Raw genomic sequence first — 22,588 nt, forward strand, 5'->3', positions numbered from 1 at the left:
ATCAGCAGTTTTTAAGAAATTTATGGGTTTCATTTTACAAAAAAAAAACTGAACATCAACTAGAGTTACGGCCCCTTAGATTGGAAGTCCCGCCGAAAACGAAAAGCCATGTAACATGGAGAAAGCCTCATTGAAAGACTCGAACCCGGGTCCCAGAGGTGTGAGGCAACAGTGCTAACCACTGCACCACCATGCCACCCCCCTGCTAAAAGTCAAAAACAACAAATTTTCATATATATACTTCGTGTTATTATTTATGTGACACATATAATACTTTCCACTATTTTTAAAAACCATACATTTTCCCACAAATATCTTGTCAATTTAATGTCACATTCTATCAATGTCACATAATACTGAAAAAATGCTATATATTTCCAACATGTACATTAATACAATATATGAATTTTGTCTATATTAAACCCCAGAGGTTGCATAAAAACATATCACTGCTCTGAGACATATATTTGCCAATACGACAATATCTCATTACAGCAGAGATCACTGTCATAGATCACATTTAACACACATAGCGAAAGGTACGAAACGCAAAAAACGATCAGTCTGTGAACATTAAAAATCTGTGATTAAAAACTGACTTGGTTGTATAATCCGTAGGGGTCAGTCACATTTACAATAATATGAAATATTTTACAGCTTCAGACTAGTAGTGCCCCCTTATCCGCAGGGGGGTGTGCGTTCCAAGAATCCCAGAGGATTATATGCCAATGGAGCAAAACCAGACAGTACCAAACCCTATATGCACAATGTTTTATCTTATACATACAAACATACATTTTCTGTAATCGCCTGTCCTGTTCAGGGTCTCAGGGGGTCCGGAGCCTATCCCGGAGGCTACGGGTGTAAGGCAGGGGACAACCCAGGATGGGGCGCCAGCCAATCACAGGGCACACTCACACACTCCATTAACTCGCACAGGTACATCTCTGGGCAATTTGGAAGGTCTGATTAGCCTCAGCATGTTTTTGGACTGTGGGGGGAAACCGGAGTACCTGGAGGAAACCCCACGATGACACAGGGAACCCTGGCAAAGATCTCAGAATCGTGAAGTGTGGCAGAAATTTAAAGCTGGAGTCTTGCTTTGTATATGAAGAAAATATTTAATAAGAATAATTGGACTAGCAATCACTAAAGTATAAGAAGAGCAGGGCCCACATGCACATCCACCAAGGTCGAAGTAGCTCAGGGCAGATACAGGGCATGAGCAAAGTGGATTACGTCATCTCTAAGATGCTGTCGAAAGCACTTTCTACTAGACAGAACATTCCCATAGACTCCGGCCTGGCACAGCACCTGACCTGATAACAAGGCGATCCTCCCAGATCCACGGGAGAGGGAGGAAGGCCAGTAAAAACGGGGAAAGACAGTGTCTTAGGGCCACGGCTACAAGATAGCAGAAGGCGACTGGGAAAGACAGTTTACAGTGCAGACCTCAAGGCCAGTAGGCCCACAGCAGTGATGCATGCAAGCTGTGTTCATTTCTATGCCTTCACGGATTTTCTCCACAGAGGCAATGATGCGAACCACTGCACCCCCCCTACGCCACCCCTGAGCCAAACCGTCCCATCCATAATGCCGGGATTTCCCTGAATATCAAATTTCACTTGGAAGAGCAACGCTGAAAGAAACTCCATTTGGGTCTAGCTGGTCCTAGGCAAAAGAAGCCAGAGTGCTCAGTCCTCCAGAGCAGAAAGAGAGCAGGACCTCCTAGCTGAAGGCCTTTCTCATCAAGGTGAACCTGTCCTGGGTTCAAACACCATAGGCTGCGAGGATCTAGCATCGATCTGTCAGTCCATCAGGTAAAATTCAGCAGAGCAGATGTCTGGTGTGAGGGATCACCAGCAGATCTTTCCGGTGTAATACTGCTACTTGGCTGTCAGCCTGCGGGTCTGGCTTCACTGTGGGGTTATAACCTGCCAATGGTCTTTGAAACAGTGGTGACCTCATCACAGTTCTAGCATCAGCACAGTGTCTCCAAGTACCTTCAAAACGACTCTTTAATCCGCCACCATTCATTCTCTCATTTCCCGCAGTATATTATACAAATGACCCACATGCCGCATCATTAGAATATCACCCATAATTCTCTCTTCCTGTCTCAGTAGCCACTTAAATGGGACAGAAGTGACACAGTGGGAAGGGTATGGTTGTGAATTCCAGTCTCCCGATGGAAACCAAAGCATTTGCCCTCTAAAGTAAATTTTCGGGGATTGCAGGCTTTGCACAGGAGGCCTATGGGGCAGGGTAAGTTCTGGAACCTCTTCTCTTGGACAGCTCTACCTGCATATTGGCTGGGTCCCATATCGGAAAGCTGGCCCTTACAGACAGCACTGGGAGCCAATGCCCCAGAAATCAACTGAAGGTCTGCACCTATTATCTCTCTAATATGGACAATGAGCTGTCAGTGCTGAATCGTGTTTGTCTTCACAGACCATACCAAAAAATAATCACAGACCATTAGTGCAACTGTTTACTTTACTGAACAATGTCTTGACTTAAACATTGTGTTTCAAATACAACATTCCTGCTTTGTTTCCATACTGAAATCACTTCTACTTATCAAATGGTCCACAACACATCATGATCTCTGGATGGTGTGACCTCTGCAGACTTAACGGATCTTGGGGCACCAAGATGCTTCAAAAAACCGCATGTACATAATTCCATGAGTTTATAGTTTATGCAGAATGTGTCTGCATTACACCAGCATCACGCCAGCATCACACCTGCATCACGCCTGTATCACGCCTGTATCACGCCAGCATCACACCTGCATCACGCCTGTATCACGCCTGTATCATGCCAGCATCACACCTGCATCACGCCTGTATCACGCCTGCATCACGCCTGCATCACACCTGCATCACGCCTGCATCACACCTGCATCATGCCTGCATCACGCCTGCATCACACCTGCATCATGCCTGCATCACGCCTGCATCACGCCAGCATCACGCCTGCATCACACCTGCATCATGCCTGCATCACGCCTGCATCACGCCAGCATCACACCTGCATCACGCCTGTATCACGCCTGCATCACACCTGTATCACACCTGTATCGCGCCAGCATCCCGCCTACATCGTGTTAGCATCACGCCTGCATCATGCCAGCATCACGCCTGTATCACACCTGCATTACGCTGGCATCACACTTGCATCATGCCAGCATCACGCCTGCATCGCACCGGCATCGTGATAGCATCACGCCTGCATCACGCCTGCATAGTGTTTGCATCGTGACAGCATCGTGCCTGCATCATGCCAGCGAAGTACTTGAATCATGCCTGCATCATTTCAGGAATGTGCCTGCATCACACCTGCATCACGCCAGTCTGGATGACAGAGGCACAGCACAGGAGCAGCGTGCAGCTAGCAGGAGTGCGCCTGGACACAGCTAAGAGAAATCAGCTGCCTCTGGCTAATTTTCAACATCCTGCATTCACCAAGAGAAGGAAAGAGAAAGTCATTCAAGTTTAACATAGTCTCTCCTATCTGCACTTCTGAAAGTCTGCGAGTTTGGATGCATGCAAAATTACAAAGCCCAAGATCTGAAGCATTTCTTTACAAACAACAGCGGTTATTGTTTCTAAGGTCGGGAAATTAAGTTCATTCAAGTAATTTCAAGTTCAGAAAAACACAGCCAATTTATGGATTATGTCTGCCCTTGTGTCTGCCGACACATTCCTATGCCGCTGTCACTCTAAAATACCGATATCACCCAGAACAATTTTGTTCATTTGAAAATAACTTTCCAGACACTTGAAATGTAACAAAAGCACATAATTTACCTCATGGATGGAGGAATTACAGCAACGGCATTCTCACAAAGCACACAGCTGTATCTCCAGAACACCACAGACAAACACGCAGGCGGTATTTCGAAGGAGCCGGCCGGTTATCTCTAAACAAACTGAGCAGAAGGAGGAGGGCAGCTGGATGGCCGCGCTGAGGGACCCAGCCCTGCTCGCCGGCAGAGAACTTCAGCCTTCAAAGACGAGTGCAGTTGCAGAAGGAAAAATGAGGGTGGGTTTAGGGGGAGGCTATGGGGGGCTGGGCGTTAGGGGGACAGAAGGGGGGGCAGCCTTTTTCAGAGCCTCCGTAACTCAAAGCAGACTCTAACCACTTCAGCAGACAGCAGGATCCCACTGGGAGGCGACTGAAGGACAGGGACGTCTGTTAGCCTGCCCGGTCGCCCCCAGATTCCGCGCGGTGACTCTCGAAAGATCCATTTACACACAACCCGATCGTGCGAGGTCAGCCCATAAGAAGCGGATTAGGGGCCTGAGACAACAAGAGAGGCACGTCTCTGTCAGGATGAAAACTCATTTATTCATTTACAAATATAGTAGCTACTGGATATAAAAGATGCATCACGATTCATTGATGATGAACAAATGTGAGACCAGTATGTAACTAAGACTTAGTTTGTGGTTAATTAAAACATAAGTAATAGCTCATTACTATATTATTTGTGCCCCCCCCCCCCCCCCACACACACACACACGTAAAGTGTTGCCAATTTAGGGGCCAGAAGGTGATGGTAACTCCACTAGGAACTGAGTGTAAAAGTTTAGCACGATTTTACCAAGTTACAACTCACTAGTTACCCCCTACTCACTAGCCCCCCCCTCCCAGACAAGCGAGAAAACCACAGAAATAACTCTATATATCGATATTAATTCTGTCATATCTGGTTAGACACCAATGAAGTTAATGCCTACAATAATATTTAAGCTTTAAAGATAACGTTGTTCCAAATGGTAACACACAGACACAGCTAACAGATGATAATCCACAGACGCGGCTAACAGAGGATAATCCACAGACACAGCCAACAGACGATAATCCACAGACACAGCCAACAGACGATAATCCACAGACACAGCTAACAGAGGATAATCCACAGACACAGCCAACAGACGATAATCCACAGACACAGCCAAGAGAGGATAATCCACAGACACAGCTAACAGAGGATAATACATAGACATAGCCAACAGAGAATAATCCACAGACACAGCTAACAGAGGATAATACATAGACACAGCTAACAGAGGATAATACATAGACACAGCCAACAGAGAATAATCCACAGACACAGCTAACAGAGGATAATCCATAGACACAGCTAACAGGATAATCCACAGACACAGCTAAGAGTGGATAATCCACAGACACAGCCAAGAGAGGATAATCCATAGACACAGCTAACAGAGGATAATCCACAAACACAGCCAACAGCGGATGACACACAGACACAGCTAACAGCACAAGACATTGTACCGTGTATCTGCAGCACGATCTGGCAGTGTTTCACGATCCAGGATCCATGCCCAGTGATACATGTCAGCAGAGGGACTCTGAGGGGAAACAGCAAGAGCCTGTGTTCCCATGAAGACTGAGGAATCACCACCGGGGGCTGGTTACCGAAACATCTGCCCCACACAGGGGGAGACGGCAAACCACAGGTCAGTGTCAGACATAAGGTCTCCCTCCTACAGTTTCTAGGCCGTCCTACAGGGCTAGTCGCGCCTAACGTGTTTCAGGGCACCCTGCCCTCCGCTGCCTTCGATAGCTGCCAGCCATCCCCTCTCTACCGTACACCCAGTACACTGATAGGCTTTCTTGAGAATACCCTGCTGAAAAAAACAGATTGACCAGTTCAAGCTGGCTAAACTGGTTGACCAATTTATAATAGTTGGCCAGCCTAAGATATGTTTTTGAATGACGGTTTGGCTGATCATACCAGTTTATGATGGACATTCTGACTGGTTCAGCTGGTCATACCAGCATGACCAACTGGTGACCCGCCCAGCTAAACCATCAAAGCAGCAGGAGCTGGGACATGACCACCTAAGACCACCTTAGACCATCTTAGACCATCTAAGACCACCATAGACCACCTAAGACCACCTAAGACCACCTTAGACCAGCTAAGACCACCATAGACCACCTAAGACCACCTAAGACCATCTTAGACCATCTAAGACCACCATAGACCACCTAAGACCACCTAAGACCACCTTAGACCAGCTAAGACCACCATAGACCACCTAAGACCACCTAAGACCACCTAAGACCACCTTAGACCAGCTAAGACCACCATAGACCACCTAAGACCACCTAAGACCATCTTAGACCATCTAAAATCAGCCAAAACCAGCTACCAGTATAAGCTGGTTCTTAGCTGTTTTTTTTCAGCAGGGTTATTAAAAATCTTGATTTATAACTAAGGGGGTTTTTTGAAGGACACTGTGTTTCAACAGAGCAAAAGAGCTTAAAACAGAAAGACTGCAGCGCCAGCCAACAGAAGGAGAGTCAGACTCCCAAACCTGCTGCCCTCAGGGGCACTGATTTAAAAATGTTTTAATCAGGGCATCAGGTACATGGAAATCCATGGTGCTCGACACAGACTGAGCCGCCGGAGAAAAAGTGGCCGTTAAAATGACCCCCCCAAGACGGGCCGTGTCTCTGTCCCGGATTTCATACCCACAAAGCCTGGAGACCAGGAGACAGCAACCACCACACAAGCTGGGAGACACATACTTGGGCCCAGATTTTGACCCAAATGTTCTGGAAAGATAAAATTAGTCGTGGGTGGTTTTATTAAATCTGAAGAAGGAGAGGGACTGAAACAGCTCAGGGGAGCCGCTTCCAGGGACACAGCTGCGGCTTTAAATGTGCAAACTCACTGTCATCAGCCCAGGAACTCCAACCCCTCCTGCTGACAGGTCCCCCCCCCCCTCCCAGCCATGACACCTCAGCAAAGCTCAGCAAAGTTCAGTCATATCTCCCTCTGTATAGATACAGCACCAGTCAAAAGTTTGGAGACCCCTACCCATAGAAAGGTTTACTTGGGTCATGTTCTACATTATAGAATAATTGTAAAGATATCCATCTATTCATCCATCCATTTTCCAAACCGCTTATCCTACTGGGTCGCGGGGGGTCTGGAGCCTATCCCGGAAGCAATGGGCACGAGGCAGGGAACAACCCAGGACGGGGGGCCAGCCCGTCACAGGGCACACTCACACACCATCCACTCACACATGCACACCTATGGGCAATTTAGCAAGTCCAATTAGCCTCAGCATGTTTTTGGACTGTGGGGGGATTCGGAGTACCCGGAGGAAACCCCACGACGACATGGGGAGAACATGCAAACTCCACACACATGTGACCCAGGTGGAGACTCGAACCTGGGTCCCAGAGGTGTGAGGCAACAGTGCTAACCACTGCACCCTGTAAAGATATCAACACCATAAAATAGTTTATGAAACTAGGCACTGAAAAAAACTTGTTAGGTGGAGGCAGTTCTGTGGGTTGGGACTCAGAAGGATGCTGGTTCAAATCCCGGGGTCAGCAGACTGATCACACCATTGGGCCCCTGAAAGAGGCCCTTAACCCCAGTTGCTCCAGGGACTGGTTGACCCTACTGTCTCCTCCATGCCAGTTTCATGAGGTTTAATGTGACACTATCACTGTCCACTGTAGGCGGGTCGGCGCAGAAGAGACATTCTAATGCCGGAGACGACCGTTAACTTATCCGACAGCTTCTCAGAAATCAGAGGATGACCTCAAGTGACCTTCAAAAGGAGTGGGAAACAGTAAGTGCAGGTGTGAAGTGCACTGCTGAGATAGTTTGTATCAGGCTCCTAGAAGCAGGACTGAAGTACCACAAACCAAGGAAGAAGCCCTTCATTAATGAGAGACGGGGAAGACCCAATATATTGGCACACACCCATAAACTGAGAAATAAGTGAAATAAAAGATTGAGCTGTGGTCTCTTAACTTTTTCTGTGACTGTATACAGACACACACACATACCTAATATAATTATTTATTTCCTAATATTACTTACAGGATGTACTGTCCGTCTACCACGCACACTTTAACATTAGTGCCACACTTAGTAAGGAGCTTTTCCAGGCAGCCCCGCCCTGCACCATAAAGTGTGAAAGCCTCCCTGCAGGCTCTCACACACCAACTGAGATGGGAAATTATGTAAGCCGGCTGGTGAGTATCAGGAAATCAGGGCCGGATCCCTATCAGGCAGGGAGGAGAGCTGTTTGCTTTTCATGGGTTTAAATCCTGACTGAAAAGCTCCTCGCCTGTCTGTTTCTGCGGATGCGGTCCTTCCGTCTGCCTCAGCATAACACACGGGGTCGTATCTGTACTGTAATTCCTGCGCTTTAGCTGTTAATCTGATAATTAAAGCTTGCGTCCTCTGTCCACCAGGGGGAGACGTTGCAACCAACAGATGGGGAAGAGGATTCGCCCTCGTGTCTCCTTATTGCACTCATCAAGCTGCCGTTGGGACATAATTAAGCGATCAGAATATGGAGCGCCGGTCCATATTATCTTCCCCTACCCAGGAATCCGGGTCGGGGATATGAATATGTGTGTGTGATCTACAGCTGTGGAACATTTCCTCTGCAGTTCACTGCAGTTTTGAACCAAATGTAAAGAATCTTTGGAGAAGCAATTCAGGAATAATCATCAAATGACGTAAGAATATATTCAGTCAAAGCCCGGAAATGGACGAAATACAGACACTTTACATTGCGGTGACCACTAAAGCAGAAATGCTAGACAAAGCCCTTTACTGCCCCCTGCTGGCAACATGCAAAACGCGTCCATGTACAAATGGCGCATGGTAAAAAAAATTGGCTACGTGCTGTGACAAGAAAAGCAAATCCAGTCTTTAATAACCACCATGTTCAGTTTATCCTCATAAATGCAGCATATTAGCTGATAGATGGCACTAGGCAATGAAAAATTATTATTAAGTAATAATAATAATTAGGTAAGAGACCTCTACCCATAGAAATCGTTTACTTGTAGCATTTCCACATTTTAGAATAATTATCAATACATCGAAATTATAAAATAACATATGGAAAATTTCATAAGAATTTACATTATTAAATTCTGGTGCCGTTATCAAAACAGCAGCTTTTAAGATCCAAAGTACATAATCTACAAAAGATCCAGATGTCTAAATGACGAGCATGTAAACTTTATTTTGCACATTTATTAATTCATCTGACACTTTTATCCAAAGTGACTTACAGCAGAGGGTTTACAAATTATGTATGCTCCCTGGGATGCGAACCCACGACCTGTTGTCATGTTCTTAGCGCAATGCTCCACTTGTTGAGTTACAGATACTAAAATACAGGCTGTTTCTGTTTCAGCAAAGAAGGTGAATGAGAAAAACCCCTGTCCCTACCACAACGTCGCTAGAAATAACAGGAAGTCTAGAGCGTACATGAGCAGGGGAAACTGCCGGAGGGCTGGTGTCCTGAGCAGCTGGTGTCAGACAGACAAGGGCTTTCTCCCTCTCCCCCATCTCGTCCTGCTACTCTTTCTTACTTCTCGAATTCGAACAAAAACACCATTTTGTGCGATACAGCCCAGACACAGAGATCAACAAATAACAGCAACTATGCATCGTGCGGAACGGCTGCACACTGCATAAGGGCGAAATTCATACGGATACGTGCAGAGACGTCTGCTTGATGCGTAAACATATAAGATAAAGTGTGACGCTCCCTTTGAAAATACATGTGGCCCTCGGCATCCATGGAGTCAAATAAAACCATGGATTCAAAGTATTCTAATGTTTTCAGATATATGTACGATGGTTGTCTGTACTGAACACGTACAGACTGATAATTCCTTATAAATATACCCTAAACAATGAAGTATAACAACTATTTACATATGATTTATATTCCATTAGGTATTATAAGTAATTTAGGGATGATTTAAAATATATAGGAGCATGTGTAAAGGTTATTTACAAATACTACGCTATTTTATATCAGGGACTTGAGCATCTGCAGATTGTGGCATCCCTGGGGGGTCCTGGAAGCAACGCCCGAAGGATATGGAGGGACGACGGCATTTTTGAGAGTAAGACTGTAGGCAAAAAAATGGCGAGAGTCTTTAGAGACGCAAACAATGCTGTAACAGAGCTAAAAGGAAGAGTGACCTCGGCAGGTCAGCCAGCAGCCCTGCCCTGGATCAGCGCGCACATGCGGCTCGGCTTACGTAAGCGCCAGTCCACCCGGGCCCGGCGTGTGGGCAGCTCGTGGGCCCCGCTCAATGCAGCCGCTGTTCCTGGCACGCTGGCAGCTACACATGTCACCCTGCTCCCCCCCCCCCCCCCCCGGCCGTACAGGACGCAGGGAGATGAGATGTACCAGGCGCTGATCAGGCGACGCCCGAGCGAGTTTCTGAACGGCACACGACACAGGACTCGCCGTGCAGAAGGAATGGGTGCACCGAGCCCCGTGTGCCCACCCACTCCTCAGTATCAGCGATGCCGATAGGCTGTCACCCCGGTCCCTAACCCTAATCAGAACAAAGCAGATTGTGCTCGCCATCTGATTGGGCCTGAGCCAGTTGCCACGGCTAGAGGCGCGAGACCTGGCTGGGGGGAGAGATCACCGAGCGATGAGGCTGAGACCGTGCCCGCAGCCCGACAGCTCTGGAGGGCCGAGGGACACACTGAAAGTGGGCATTGACAGGCGACCGGCCCTCCTCACAGTACCATCCGGGCTGCCGGCCAACATAGCACTGGGCCTGTCTGTCTCATAACGCATAAAGATGTCACTATGTCTTTCTGTCGGTCCTTTTCGATTCAGTTAGGCCCTGTCATAAAGGCCTTCTTCATCCCCTCTGTCCTTTGTCGCCGCTAATGTACTACCACACAGCTGAGGGTAAAGCACTACAGCTCATCCAAGGGCTATTTTATGGCCATTCAGCTCTTTGGCTTATTCTTGTTGCCCAAATAATGTCTTTTGGTAGGTCTTCACTTTGCAAGAGCCTTCACATTTATTGGACGTTGGTGCAGACTGCATGGTGCAGACCGCATGGTATAGACGTACAGGCTAATAGCCTCACATGGAGGACTGCGTTCGATATTAGGTTACAAGTCAAGACGGTCTCTCAGAATGAGCTCGTTGTTGGAGGCAATTCATAGCTTCACCAAGAGCAGTAGATTTATTTGGCAAACGGATGAATGGATCAATGAATGAATGTTACATTCATAAAACGCTTTTCAAGACGTCCAAAGGGCTTTACAGAACTAACAGGGAGCCACTTCCATCAGCCTCCACCTGGATGATGCAACAATAGCTGTTCTGCACCAGTACGCTCACCACACCGCAGCTAAGGTGGTGAAGGGACAGGAGAGAATCCACCAATCAGATATAGCGGATGATCAGCAGGCCAGATTTGATAGGGCCACAGTGAGCAATTCTAGCCAGGGCATCAGGGAACTACCCATACTTGTTCAAAAGATGCCCAAGGAACTTTGATGACCTCAGAGAGTCAGAGAGATCTTTGATGACCTCAGTTTTACATCTCATCTGAGGGACATTTTCACAGTACACTGTGTACCCGTCACTGCACTGGGGCACTGGGACACACATAGGCCGCAGGATGGGCTAACCTGTCGGCCGCACCAACACCTCTTCATCTTCAAATAAATCACGGACGCAGAAGTCCAGCTCTATAAAAAAAAACTCTTGAGAATACAGTGGTGGCAAAACCCTAAACTTGGACATCTCCTGCCTGTCACACCCAGCGATGACATCGTCACACAATGTCCCCAAACATCAACGTCACACCTCCTCCAGACTGTCAAGAGGAGGAGGTGACTTTTTTCCATATGACAGAAGCCTTTCTAACCCCCCCCCCCCCCCCCCGAGTGTGTGTTGGGGGAGGGGGGGGTGACAGACCCTTTACAGTCATTGCCTCTCAAGTCGGTCTTTAATAACGACGCGGTTCCCAGGTGCGACGCCCGTGGCCAAGCAGAGGGACTCATCAGGCTGCCATAAAACCCAAAGCTCAGCAAAGACAAGACTCCCAATTACTCTCTGGGTGAAATGAGCCGGCAATCGGGGTACGGAAGCTAGGTTCAACCTCCAGATGTAAGCCGATATTTCTTACAGAGCACGGCCGTATCGCTGTGAACACTGCCTTCTGTGTGCGATGGAGGGCAGCTGGTGTGAGGTACATTTATAGCCGGACTGCAGGGGGGCCCAGCAAGGACAGTGACACACCTTCCCTGGGCACAGTGGCCATTGTTTCCTCCCCCTCACTCAGCGGACCGCCGCCCTGTGGAGGGCTTCGCAAAAGCTCCTTTCAGCACCATCAAATCTGCCGGCGGGGGCCAGCAAAGGGACGGGACTGGCTGTTTCATTTCAGCCCCCCTTCCTGGGAGCACCTCTCACTGTGTCCCGCGCAGGAGCAACCCTCAGAGGGACGACATGCATGCGTAAGCCGGGCCAGACAGGAAGTGATGCGTAAGAGCAAGACACGCCCATCGCATTGCTATCGGGGGCCAGCCGCTTCTAAATTAATGTGTGATGAGGTTTTTGCTGCAGTGGGTAATGTCTATAGTCACAGGCAAGGAAAGCCAAGCTCAGTAACACAAGGTTATTGGGTCACAGCGAATGATTATTATTAACGTTATTCATAACGAACAGAAATTTTCATAAAAACATACCAAAAGTATAGATGTTATATAACAAGTCCTCTCAGAAAAAAACCCAAAAGACTTACAATACGCAACAGTTTAGTGTGAGCCTTTACACTAAAGGAAAATGGGATATTAGTGATTTTCCACTCGTGCTACTCAGCTACAAAGCACAACAGCAGAGATTAAAATTCCCTTGTATCCAACGTGTTCCAAGAAAGCTAATATCCACAGCATTTCCAGGTAGACACCATGAACACCGTGATCGGGAATCCGTAATAGGACAGATTCGTCGTATTTGCCCCAGGACACCGTAACATCAATTTCAGAGGCAATAACTTCCTCAAACACACCACAAGATATTAACAGGGGCCTATGAGAGCCAAAGACCGGAACTGTTTGTCAGTGAATGACCTGAGATGGAAACATAACAGATAAGGAGCGAACAGGGAGGAAAGACCATCGGTAGTTAGGATCTGAGTGCCTGTGCTGGGTGAAACAGCAGAAATGGCGCTAAAATCAGCAAACCTACTTAAGCTAAAAACCGAGATTCTGATCATAAACTGGTAAGCGTGACATTTCGCAGGGAAACAAGGCAGGTCCTCAGTCGGCCATCTGCCGGCACATTTAGGGACTCGGGTGTTTGCTAAGTAGGTACCAAGTGGAGCCAATCGCGCTCGGCAGCCTGGCACCGGCTCCGGCCCAATCTGCCGGATGCGCTCTCCTGACTGACCTTTTCGGAGACGGGCCTGGGGGAGGGTACTTCCCCGCCACTCTTCCGCAAAGCCAGGACTGATACCTGCTCAATACTCCGAGCAGGCAGGGCTCTGGTCAGGTGACCAGGGAACAGGCCGGGAAAGGTCCGAATTCATCAGGAAAGGCGATGTGAGTCCCTGCTCAAAACCAAAACCCTCTTAGCGTGCATATCAAAAGTACATCTAAGAGATTTGTTCAAATAAATAAATAAACAAACACTACCAGCATGCCAACTGGATGCCCAGGAGTCTCTGGACGGGACAGTGAGGAAGTCTGCACACTCAGACGCCCAAACTTCCCCTAGGGTGACCACCTACTCCATGTCAGGAAGACACTATGAGCTACTTCAGGTTTCACAAACTAAAGACTCACATTAACATTAGTGACACAGGCATGGTAACAGGGGACTGACCAATCAGCACACAGCACGAACTCAGTTTACCAATCCTGTGCTTGCTGACAGTGTCTCCCCAGACGTGGATTAGTTGGTAACCCTAGTCTCTCCTGTCTGGGGGAACCAGCATGCAAATGCAAATCTGTGCCGCAAAGCATTCTGGGCCATCACAGGCATCACCTGGGCGAGCATTTTGCAGAACGATGGAACAGGATTCCACCCATTTTACGTTCTGTTTCTGCATCACGGTTCCACGCAAAGCTAAAACATTTGCGTCGTGTCCCATTTAATCGTCAGCTACTGCAAGACATGCTTTACAGCTATACACAGAAACCATGTGTCCTTTGTGGTGAATATTCTTGCACAGTCTTCAGAAGCAGAATCAAACGAAAACACAAAGAAGAGTCTGAAGAGCAGCCGACGTTCAAAAATATGCCATAATAACAATTCGGACCGTATAAAAATAAACATGAACGTTTTGCCCAACTGCCATGCAAATGCTAAGATAGATTTGCTAAGACTGGTTTTTCCTTCCTATAAGAAAAGGCGGGACTCTCCAGGCTAGCGAGAGTCTGTGGGCACGCTATAAGGAAAGCTTGCTGTTTTTGTTTTAAAAGGGGTACGTTTAAAATACAGGCTGATTTCCAGCACCACAGATACGCCTCACTGCTGCTGAAGTGGGCTACAAAGAAATATGCCGGTTCGTCCTTCCCTCACTCACCTTGTAGACCTGCCAACATTCCAGCGGCCCAGAGCAGACAGGAAACCAGCTTTTTTTTGCGTCCAAACACCCACTAACATAAACACACACACATCAATATACACGAAAAATCACTCCTTCAAAGAGGCATGGGAGCTTTGTAATGTTAATCACCTTCTGCTGCCAATGCGGTCAGCTCCATGCCCAGAGATGCTCCTTCTCTCACTGTGGAGTGGCAAATCCCAACTGCGGCAACACACAACCACACCGGAAAGGCCACGGACTGCTTAGGGCTATGGGTGGATGGATGGAATTAACAGGGAAAGAATGCAAATGCTAAAAAACTGTAGGCTCTCAATAAAGCAGCGACCAGTGACTGCTATGATCGATCAGCATGCATGTGGCGATACAGGAAGAAAATGCCCTGGTTTTAGTAAAGTATGCGGTGTTGGTAAAGTATTGTTTGAGTATAGTTTGAGTATAGTTTTCAGTATTGTTTTGGTTACCCTCCCTGCTTCTCTGCTGGGCTCAGAGTCAATGGTGTTGGGGAAATTAGTCATCGCCAAATGAATCTGGCCCCGATTTCAGACTTTTTTAGGAGGAAAAAAGCCAGAAAATGAAGCAGACCAGCAATTTATGTTAAAATGTAGCCCTCAGTAGACCGGATGTTAAAATCTATTGATATTGTGTTGTGTTTGTAATTTCTGAAATCATTTTATTACATTGTATTATTCTATTACCTACTTCGGTATAAGGTATTCTAACTATGTTAGATTAAATTTAGACTGCAACTCTCTTGAAATTGCACGTCACAGTTAGATAGCTAGAAGGAATGTAAACTGACGTAAAGTTGCTACTTCAAAGCAGCGATAAAATGTTACCCGAGAACAGTTCTCTACTTTACTTGCCAGAAGTCAAAATGAGTTTAACTTGCCTCATTTTTCCCTAGAGCAGTGGTTCCCAACCCAGTCCTTGGGGACGCCCACGTTTTTGCTCCCTCCCAGCTCTGTGCCAAGCAGTCCATGCTTTTTGGGGGGGAGCAAAAACGTGGGGGACACCCAAAAGGCCAGTGCATGTGCAGGTTTTGGGGATCGCCTTTATTTCAGCTGTTCAAGCCCAGGTGTGAGGAGTCTTCATTCCACTAATTAGGGAGTTGCAGCGATAACCTGCACACACAGCAGCCCTTTCTGGGTAAGACTGACCACCCCTGCTCTAGATAATAGACATTATCAGACCCATCCATCCATATTCCAAGCCGCTTATCCTTCCGGGTCACAAGGAGTCCGGAGCCTATCCCGGAAGCAATGGGCACGAGGCAGCCAGCCCATCGCAGGGCACATTCACACACCATTCACTCACACATGCACACCTACAGGCAATTTAGTAACTCCAATTAGCTTCAGCATGTTTTTGGACTGTGGTGGGAAACCGGAGTACCCGGAGGAAACCCCACGACGAAATGGGGAGAACATGCAAACTCCACACACATGTGACCCAGGCGGACACTCGAACCCGGGGGTGTGAGGCAACAGTGCTAACCACTGCACCACCATTATCAGACCATTAACTGTAATTAATTTAGCATTTTGTTACCACACTGACCTTAGTTTTTACTCTTATTCATTAATAGAAATAATTAAATATCACAGCCATGTTGAAGAAATTACAACTGAGCTAAACCTCCTTAATATGCAGTTTTCTTGCTTAATAGTGACCTTCATAGGTGAATTGATACTTTTTAATCAATTATGAGAGAGGAATAACCACAATACTCTTGTGTATTACTTTAAAAAGCAAGCCTTTGAATAATAAGCCTGATTTTAAAAGCTGTTTAATTACTAAGTAACTGTTGGTCGATTTGTTGTGTGATGCTCCCAAAAATTCTGGGAAAGGGGCACCCCATTCCTACAGGGGAGGGGAGAGGTGTTGGGGTAATTTAAAACAGGAATGTCTTGCAGTGTGAATTTTGGTGTCAGTTAATGAGCCTCCGTAGGCGGGATTTTTAAGTAATTAAGTAAGTAAGGATGTAAATTAGATAGATAGATAGATAGATAGATAGATAGATAGATAGATAGATAGATAGATAGATAGATAGATAGATAGATAGATAGATAGATAGACAGACAGACAGACACTCACACACCAGTCACTCACACAGGCACACCTATGGGCTATTTCATAACTCCAATTAACCTCAGCATGTCTTTATTGGGGGGGGGGGGGGGACTGCATTACCCAGAGAACATCTCATGATGACATGGGGAGAACGTGCAAACTCCACACACATGGAACCCAGGCGGAAACTAGAACTCTGGTTCTATAGGTATGAAGCAGTCATGCTATCCACTGCACCACCGTGCCCCCCTCCATGAATAAGTGTCCAGACAAAAACCAGACGGCTTACCGCCACTCAATTCCCCCGTTAAACAAACATGCCAGTGACCAGTAACTTGCTGGCCTCCGCTGGCGATGGCCACATTAACAGAAGCCCAAGCCAGTGCAGTCACTGCACCGCTATGAGGGCAGAGGGTCTGAACATCACTCTCTCACCCACGAAAGACTTTAAAGCTCGGCGTGTTTGTCACCAGCCTGCTCATTCACTCACTCTGCACCGGTGGCCCTCAAGCTCCGGCGCGTCCTGCCCGCACTGCCGAGTGACACAGCAGCCAGACGCCGGCTTTCAGCCGCTCACTCGCTTTCTGTTTTCCTCTCAAACACCGCACATCTGGGAATGATCTCCCCGGCATGCTGGCACCAGCTAATGGGCCAGTTTGTTGATCTTAAACAGTAACTGCATCAGAATTGCTGAAAATCATCTTTACAGTAAAGCGGAGGAAATCGCCACGATGCTAAAGCTAAAAGCATTAGCTAATAGCCCTAATTGCTTTCATGGTCCTGGCATTCAGACAGCTGCGATGGCGTCTCCTAAAACCTGTTCTGACCTGCGGTTCTGGAGAGTTTATCGATGGCGGATGCCCAGATAGAACAAGAAACAAAAGTGTAGGAGCAGGATGAGTCTCGTTCAGTATCTCAGCAGGGGGTCAGCATTCACATCTGTGCCATACCTCCTAGACACACGGTCGCTATGGTGATGGAGGCTTGAACGAGGAGGAGGGTACAGGTGTAGCTCCAGGCTCTCCAATACCCCCCCCGTCCATACCAGGGTCTCAGAGGGGCTGAGACCCCCGTGGGTGTCCCGTACCGCCAGGAGGAATATATGAATTACCCACCCTGCAGTAGGACAGTTCAGGAAGACATCATAAAAATTATATACTTTTTCAAATTTCTTTCAAAAGTCAATAAAAGTGCGAGAAATAAAATCCACATATTTTTTTCCCTATGTTCTTTTTGAACACCACGCTAATGCTAATAAATGCCGAATGACTTTCTGATGCCGTCGCCTCTACCATTTAAATACGGTGAAATATGATAAAATCTCTACTTTGCTGATATAATAGCTCAGACGCGTCTCGTCGGTCCTCCAGCAGAAAGCCCAGCAATTAAACACAAACAAACAAACACATCACACTCATAGCAAACAGGCTTGTGCAGTAAGTGTGCGGTAAGTGTGAGCGACACCTCCCTCCCACACTTGGCTAACTGCGCTCCGCCCCCCGCACTGACTCTCCGTCACCGACATCGTGACGGAGACCCACGTAAAATGCCAGGCTCGCTCTCCTCCAGATCGGCCCATTCCCGGGGAGGCGAAGTGGGCATTTCCATCAATGGACAGAAAGCAAGATGAGGTGCCGAATATTTCCTGTTATCAGTGTAAACATTAGGTGAACCTAACATGCTCTTTATCTGCAGCGCTGAAATGAAAGAAAGGGCCGGTGGAACAAGGGAGAGTATAAAACACCAGTATAAAACACCTCCAGAACTTGGCTAAAGCGTTTTCCTTCCCACCCGTTTATGCGGGGGGGGGGGGGGGGGGGGGGGCTTCTGGCTGACTCAAACTTGGCCTCGCACCATGCCGGCCACACAGCGTGAAAAGTGTGAAAAGTGCACAGGATTAAATCAAAGTCACGCAGTAATGCTGACCGAGACTCACTCCGCCACGCTTTGCTTTATTTTACAATGCAGGTCCCAATCCCTGGAATAGCGGCTCATCTTTCAAAACCAGTGTTTTTTCTTCATTTTTAAAGGTCTTTAATCGAATAACCCTGTAACACTTAAAGTTTGTAATGTGGGATGGCCTGGCACAAGGCAGGGGTACACGTACCCTGGACAGGATGCCACCCCCTCGAAGGGCAGCCTTACACTCAGCCTAGGGGCAGAGACGAGGTACCCAGAGAACGGAGACAGCAGTTCAACACCGATGATTCTCACTGAGCCCCTCAAACTGGGGCAACAATTTAAAATATCCTTATATATTCTGTTTAAATACAAGTGACATTTCAGACTCCAAAATGAACCAAAAGCCTAACGCTAATACCGATCACTGCCACAGACAGGCAAACTCATCAGGCAGACAGAAGTGCGGCTCTAATCCCGACTCCCATGATCCGCTCTGCCATCCTAATCCGGGAGGGACCCCATCCGACTCCGGCTAAAAGCGCACCTCTGTTAGCAACTCCCTGCCAGACGCCTCCAACCCCCCGTCCTCCGCGGGGACATATTACGCACAGATTGGCTTCTTACACTCCGCATTTCAACCTGGTTTTTGGTCCAAATGAACTCATTTCATCAGGACCAATGGTTTCTGATCAAATTCCGACTAGGATTTACTGTAACAATTCTAATATTTTTCTAAAATGCCTGTACGGCAAGAAAGCTTTTCAATGTTTTTTTTAGCTCTTAATAAGATTGCGCAAAGTAAGTACATATGATTTTATTAAGTGGATTACCGGCTGTAAAATGTTTAAATTACTTTAGCGGAATTAATCTTAAGGCACATTTTGTCTCTTGTATGATTTGGCCAGATTTACCAAACCAAGTTATAGTAATACATATGGTTTTTCAATTATTAAACCGAACCTATAATAATCTTTAAAATTAAGTTTCCGTAGTAGTTTTCATTATGCAACGCCTACGCAATACCAAACACGACACAGCCACTTGACACTGGTCCTACGGCATGACTCAGAGAAGTTAGACACTGATGAACACAAATATATCACTTATTTCAGATCAGCATCAGATCGTCAGAAACGTAATTAATGTTTATTATAATAAAGAAAGCTGATACTATCCCATGTCTGCGTTTTGCAGATTTCTACGCATGTTTTAATTTGAACGAAACACATGCGTGACATTTATTTCTATTTCGGAAAACCACGTTTACGTTTCATCGAAGAGCAAGCACCAATGGAAATCGTAAATTAAAACTGAATTAGAATTAAAATTAAAGTTTGAATATTAAATACATTACTTAGTCAAACCATTCTGTCCTGGGTGTCTCACGTTTATCGCGAGGAAAACACTGCATTGATGTTACGCACGTGTAAACATACCCTTATTGTTTTATCTGACACTTCACTAAAGCCATTCAACAATTTGAACTTGGCGGGTGAATATGTAATTATGGATAAAAGCATTTCAATTAACCATAAGATGCAGGTTCTGCGCTGGTGCGATGTTTGCACCTATACTACAGCCCGAAGATTATTCATACAACTCAAGTACAGTAATTTACGCAACGACAGGGGCCACCAAGCACCTGTACTGACTCCCACAATCCAAACTATTTTCAATCCCTACGGATGATTCCCCAAAAAGTGCTTACTATTTAGCGGCGGCCGGGTAACGAAAGCCGAAACGTGCTTTTGCAGACTGATAACTTTGCTCTCCAGTGTCCCCGATCTCTGACAGATGGAGAGAAGTTCTCCCTCCAGATCCTCCAGGATGCTGACCGAGAGCCGGGATAAATCCGAAAGCTGTCGGAGCAGGTTGCACAAAGTAAAGCTGCACACATCCACCAGATCCGCGAAGATCTCTCCATCTCTCCTGTCTTCACTTCTGCAGACATGTTTGGGGACGATCAGCCTCTTGCAAAACGGCATCTCCTGCGGCGTCTATGCCCGCTCCTTCTTCGTGAAGAATGGTCCGCGGTTCTCCTACGAAACCTTGCTTGGAGCTGCAGTTGCTTTCATGTTTTCCTCTTTTTGCATTGCGAATAATCGTCCGCTATGTGGAGCTGTCTTGAGCGATGCATTTGCCATAAAGCACAGCATGTGAAGGGGCAGGGCTCACGCCGTGGACAGTATCCCTGTGTTTTCGGCCACGTCTAGGGCGGATTGTGACGTCTGTCTGTTTGTTTACAGCCGATCAACATGCTTTGATGTTACGCCGCTTGTCAGCACATGGCAAGATTAAATCAGTCAACACTCCGGCGGAGAAATGAACATCCAGGAGGAGATTTTAATTAGAAATCAGGAAGTATTTGATAAACTTGTGGGACTCGTTAAAGCCCCCGGTGGGATCTTGCTGTTGCACCAAGCATGCAGTCACAGCAGAAAATACCCACCGACATAATGTGTAGCATACTGTGTAAGTCACTTTGGATAAAAATAAGTTCTCTCAGGAGCTAAAACATGTTATATAACTAGTGAATGGAAATGCAATGTGCTTTACACATATGGTTCCCTCTTTCTCAAAGACAGTTCGAAATAAACTGCTTCTGCGCTGTATTGGCCCGTCGAGTGGAAACATATATGCATGGTCTATAGATGGTCTACGGACCGTACACTAACTGTACAGATAATCTTATCAGGCACTTATGGATTTTAATAAAATATCTGCTTCGCTTCTCCATGTGAACTCGAAGAATCAGACAAATCCCAGGTTAGTTAATATATAAAAAGCTTTTTTAAATGGTATATAAAGATCAGAGGCTCCTTTATTTGATTTTGTTTTGGACAAATAGAGAATATGAATTTTACGGGTAAGCGGAGGGTTTCTTGAGGCCCAGGATTCTTAAAAGAGACCAAAAAAAAGTCTAAAACAGAAGCGGGAGACGCGGCGCCTCCTTCCACCATTAAAATGACGAAGTGAGATTAAATTTAAAAAGGTGAAGATGAAGAATACTACCCTCACAATGAGAAAAGCGGGGCTCTGTGATCTCGATCTCCGAAATTCGGTGCAAAAATTAGGGCAAGAATCAAAATCTTCAAGGCATAAATACCAGGTCGATAACCATGCAGTAAAACAGGTTGGAGAGAGAACTTGGGAGATAAATATGTAACATGAAAGTGTGACGGATGTTTACAATGTATTAATCTATAATTGGGCAGATTGTGTATTCTTGCTCATAGATAAATCTAAAAGGAATCAAATGATATAATATAAAATAGTAGCATTAAGTTGCTAGATTTGATCCTATGGGTTAATTAAAAATCTATCGGATAGACGACGGGCCGAAAAATTTCAGCCGGACTACCGAAGCCTGTTTTTTAATCATATCACAAACACACAGCATCTGCAGGACACTCGATGTTGTTTTGACCACCGTAATGATAATTATCAGTGGTACTTTACCAGGGTCCGGTCGTTTACACATGCACCTTAAAATAATTCCAAGGACGTAATGGCTTGCGCCGGTCCAGATTCCTGCAGGGTTTGTTGTGCTCTGTGCCGAGCCTCCCGACCAGAGCCGCAGGAAGAACAGCTCGCTGCCCAGCAGGACCCATACGGCGTTCTGGAGCTGTCAGAGCCGGGAGAACAGGACGTGCGCAGGCCCACACATCCACGGCGCCCGCCGACGCGCCGGGAAATAAGGGCCGTCACCGTGTCCCCACACCGGCACACAGGTTAAGGGGATGTATTTTTAGTGGACGGAGTAGCAAATTTATTCAAAGCCTATTTCAGTATTGCATCAGAAAATCTCAGGTAGAGCTTGTATTTTTAAAGACTTGTCCCTTTAAAAAATAAATAAAAAAAACCTTCGGTCCCATTGCAAGACTGTCACTGACCACTACGATGAACAGAGGCAGGAGAGGTGAGGGACAGGAGGGTCGCGTTAAAACCAGGCCGACTCCAAGTACCAGTCAGTACCCAACTGACTGAAGCTACTCATAAGACCGTGGAAAGCAAGACTACAGACGTAAAAAACAGCATCACTCTACTGCCAGCAAATACCCGCAGCTGGCTTTATAAACTACACAGACTAAGCCCAGGAGAGACATTTTAAAGGCTTCTTCCTCACTATTAGAACAATGCATTTACCACCATAGTAAGATAGAACATTTAAATTTAGCAAGAGATGTGAGGCCATTAAACTCTGAGG

At 46.6% G+C, this 22,588-nt stretch overlaps 1 protein-coding gene across 1 annotated transcript in view; it reads right to left on the reverse strand.

The window, feature by feature from the left end:
* The window catches only part of LOC125727184 (NHS-like protein 2), a 44,098-nt gene extending 23,466 nt beyond the window's left edge, over window positions 1–20,632 (reverse strand). Inside the window, exon 1 of the mRNA XM_049003892.1 lies at window positions 20,090–20,632. Within this exon, the coding sequence (XP_048859849.1) occupies window positions 20,090–20,366 (277 nt within the window). The 5' untranslated portion in view covers window positions 20,367–20,632. The remainder of the gene's footprint in view (window positions 1–20,089) is intronic.
* Between the last annotated feature and the right edge of the window lie 1,956 nt (window positions 20,633–22,588).

The sequence above is a fragment of the Brienomyrus brachyistius genome, unplaced genomic scaffold (genome assembly GCF_023856365.1).
Source record: "Brienomyrus brachyistius isolate T26 unplaced genomic scaffold, BBRACH_0.4 scaffold90, whole genome shotgun sequence".
In the NCBI taxonomy this organism is placed as follows: Eukaryota; Metazoa; Chordata; class Actinopteri; order Osteoglossiformes; family Mormyridae; genus Brienomyrus; species Brienomyrus brachyistius.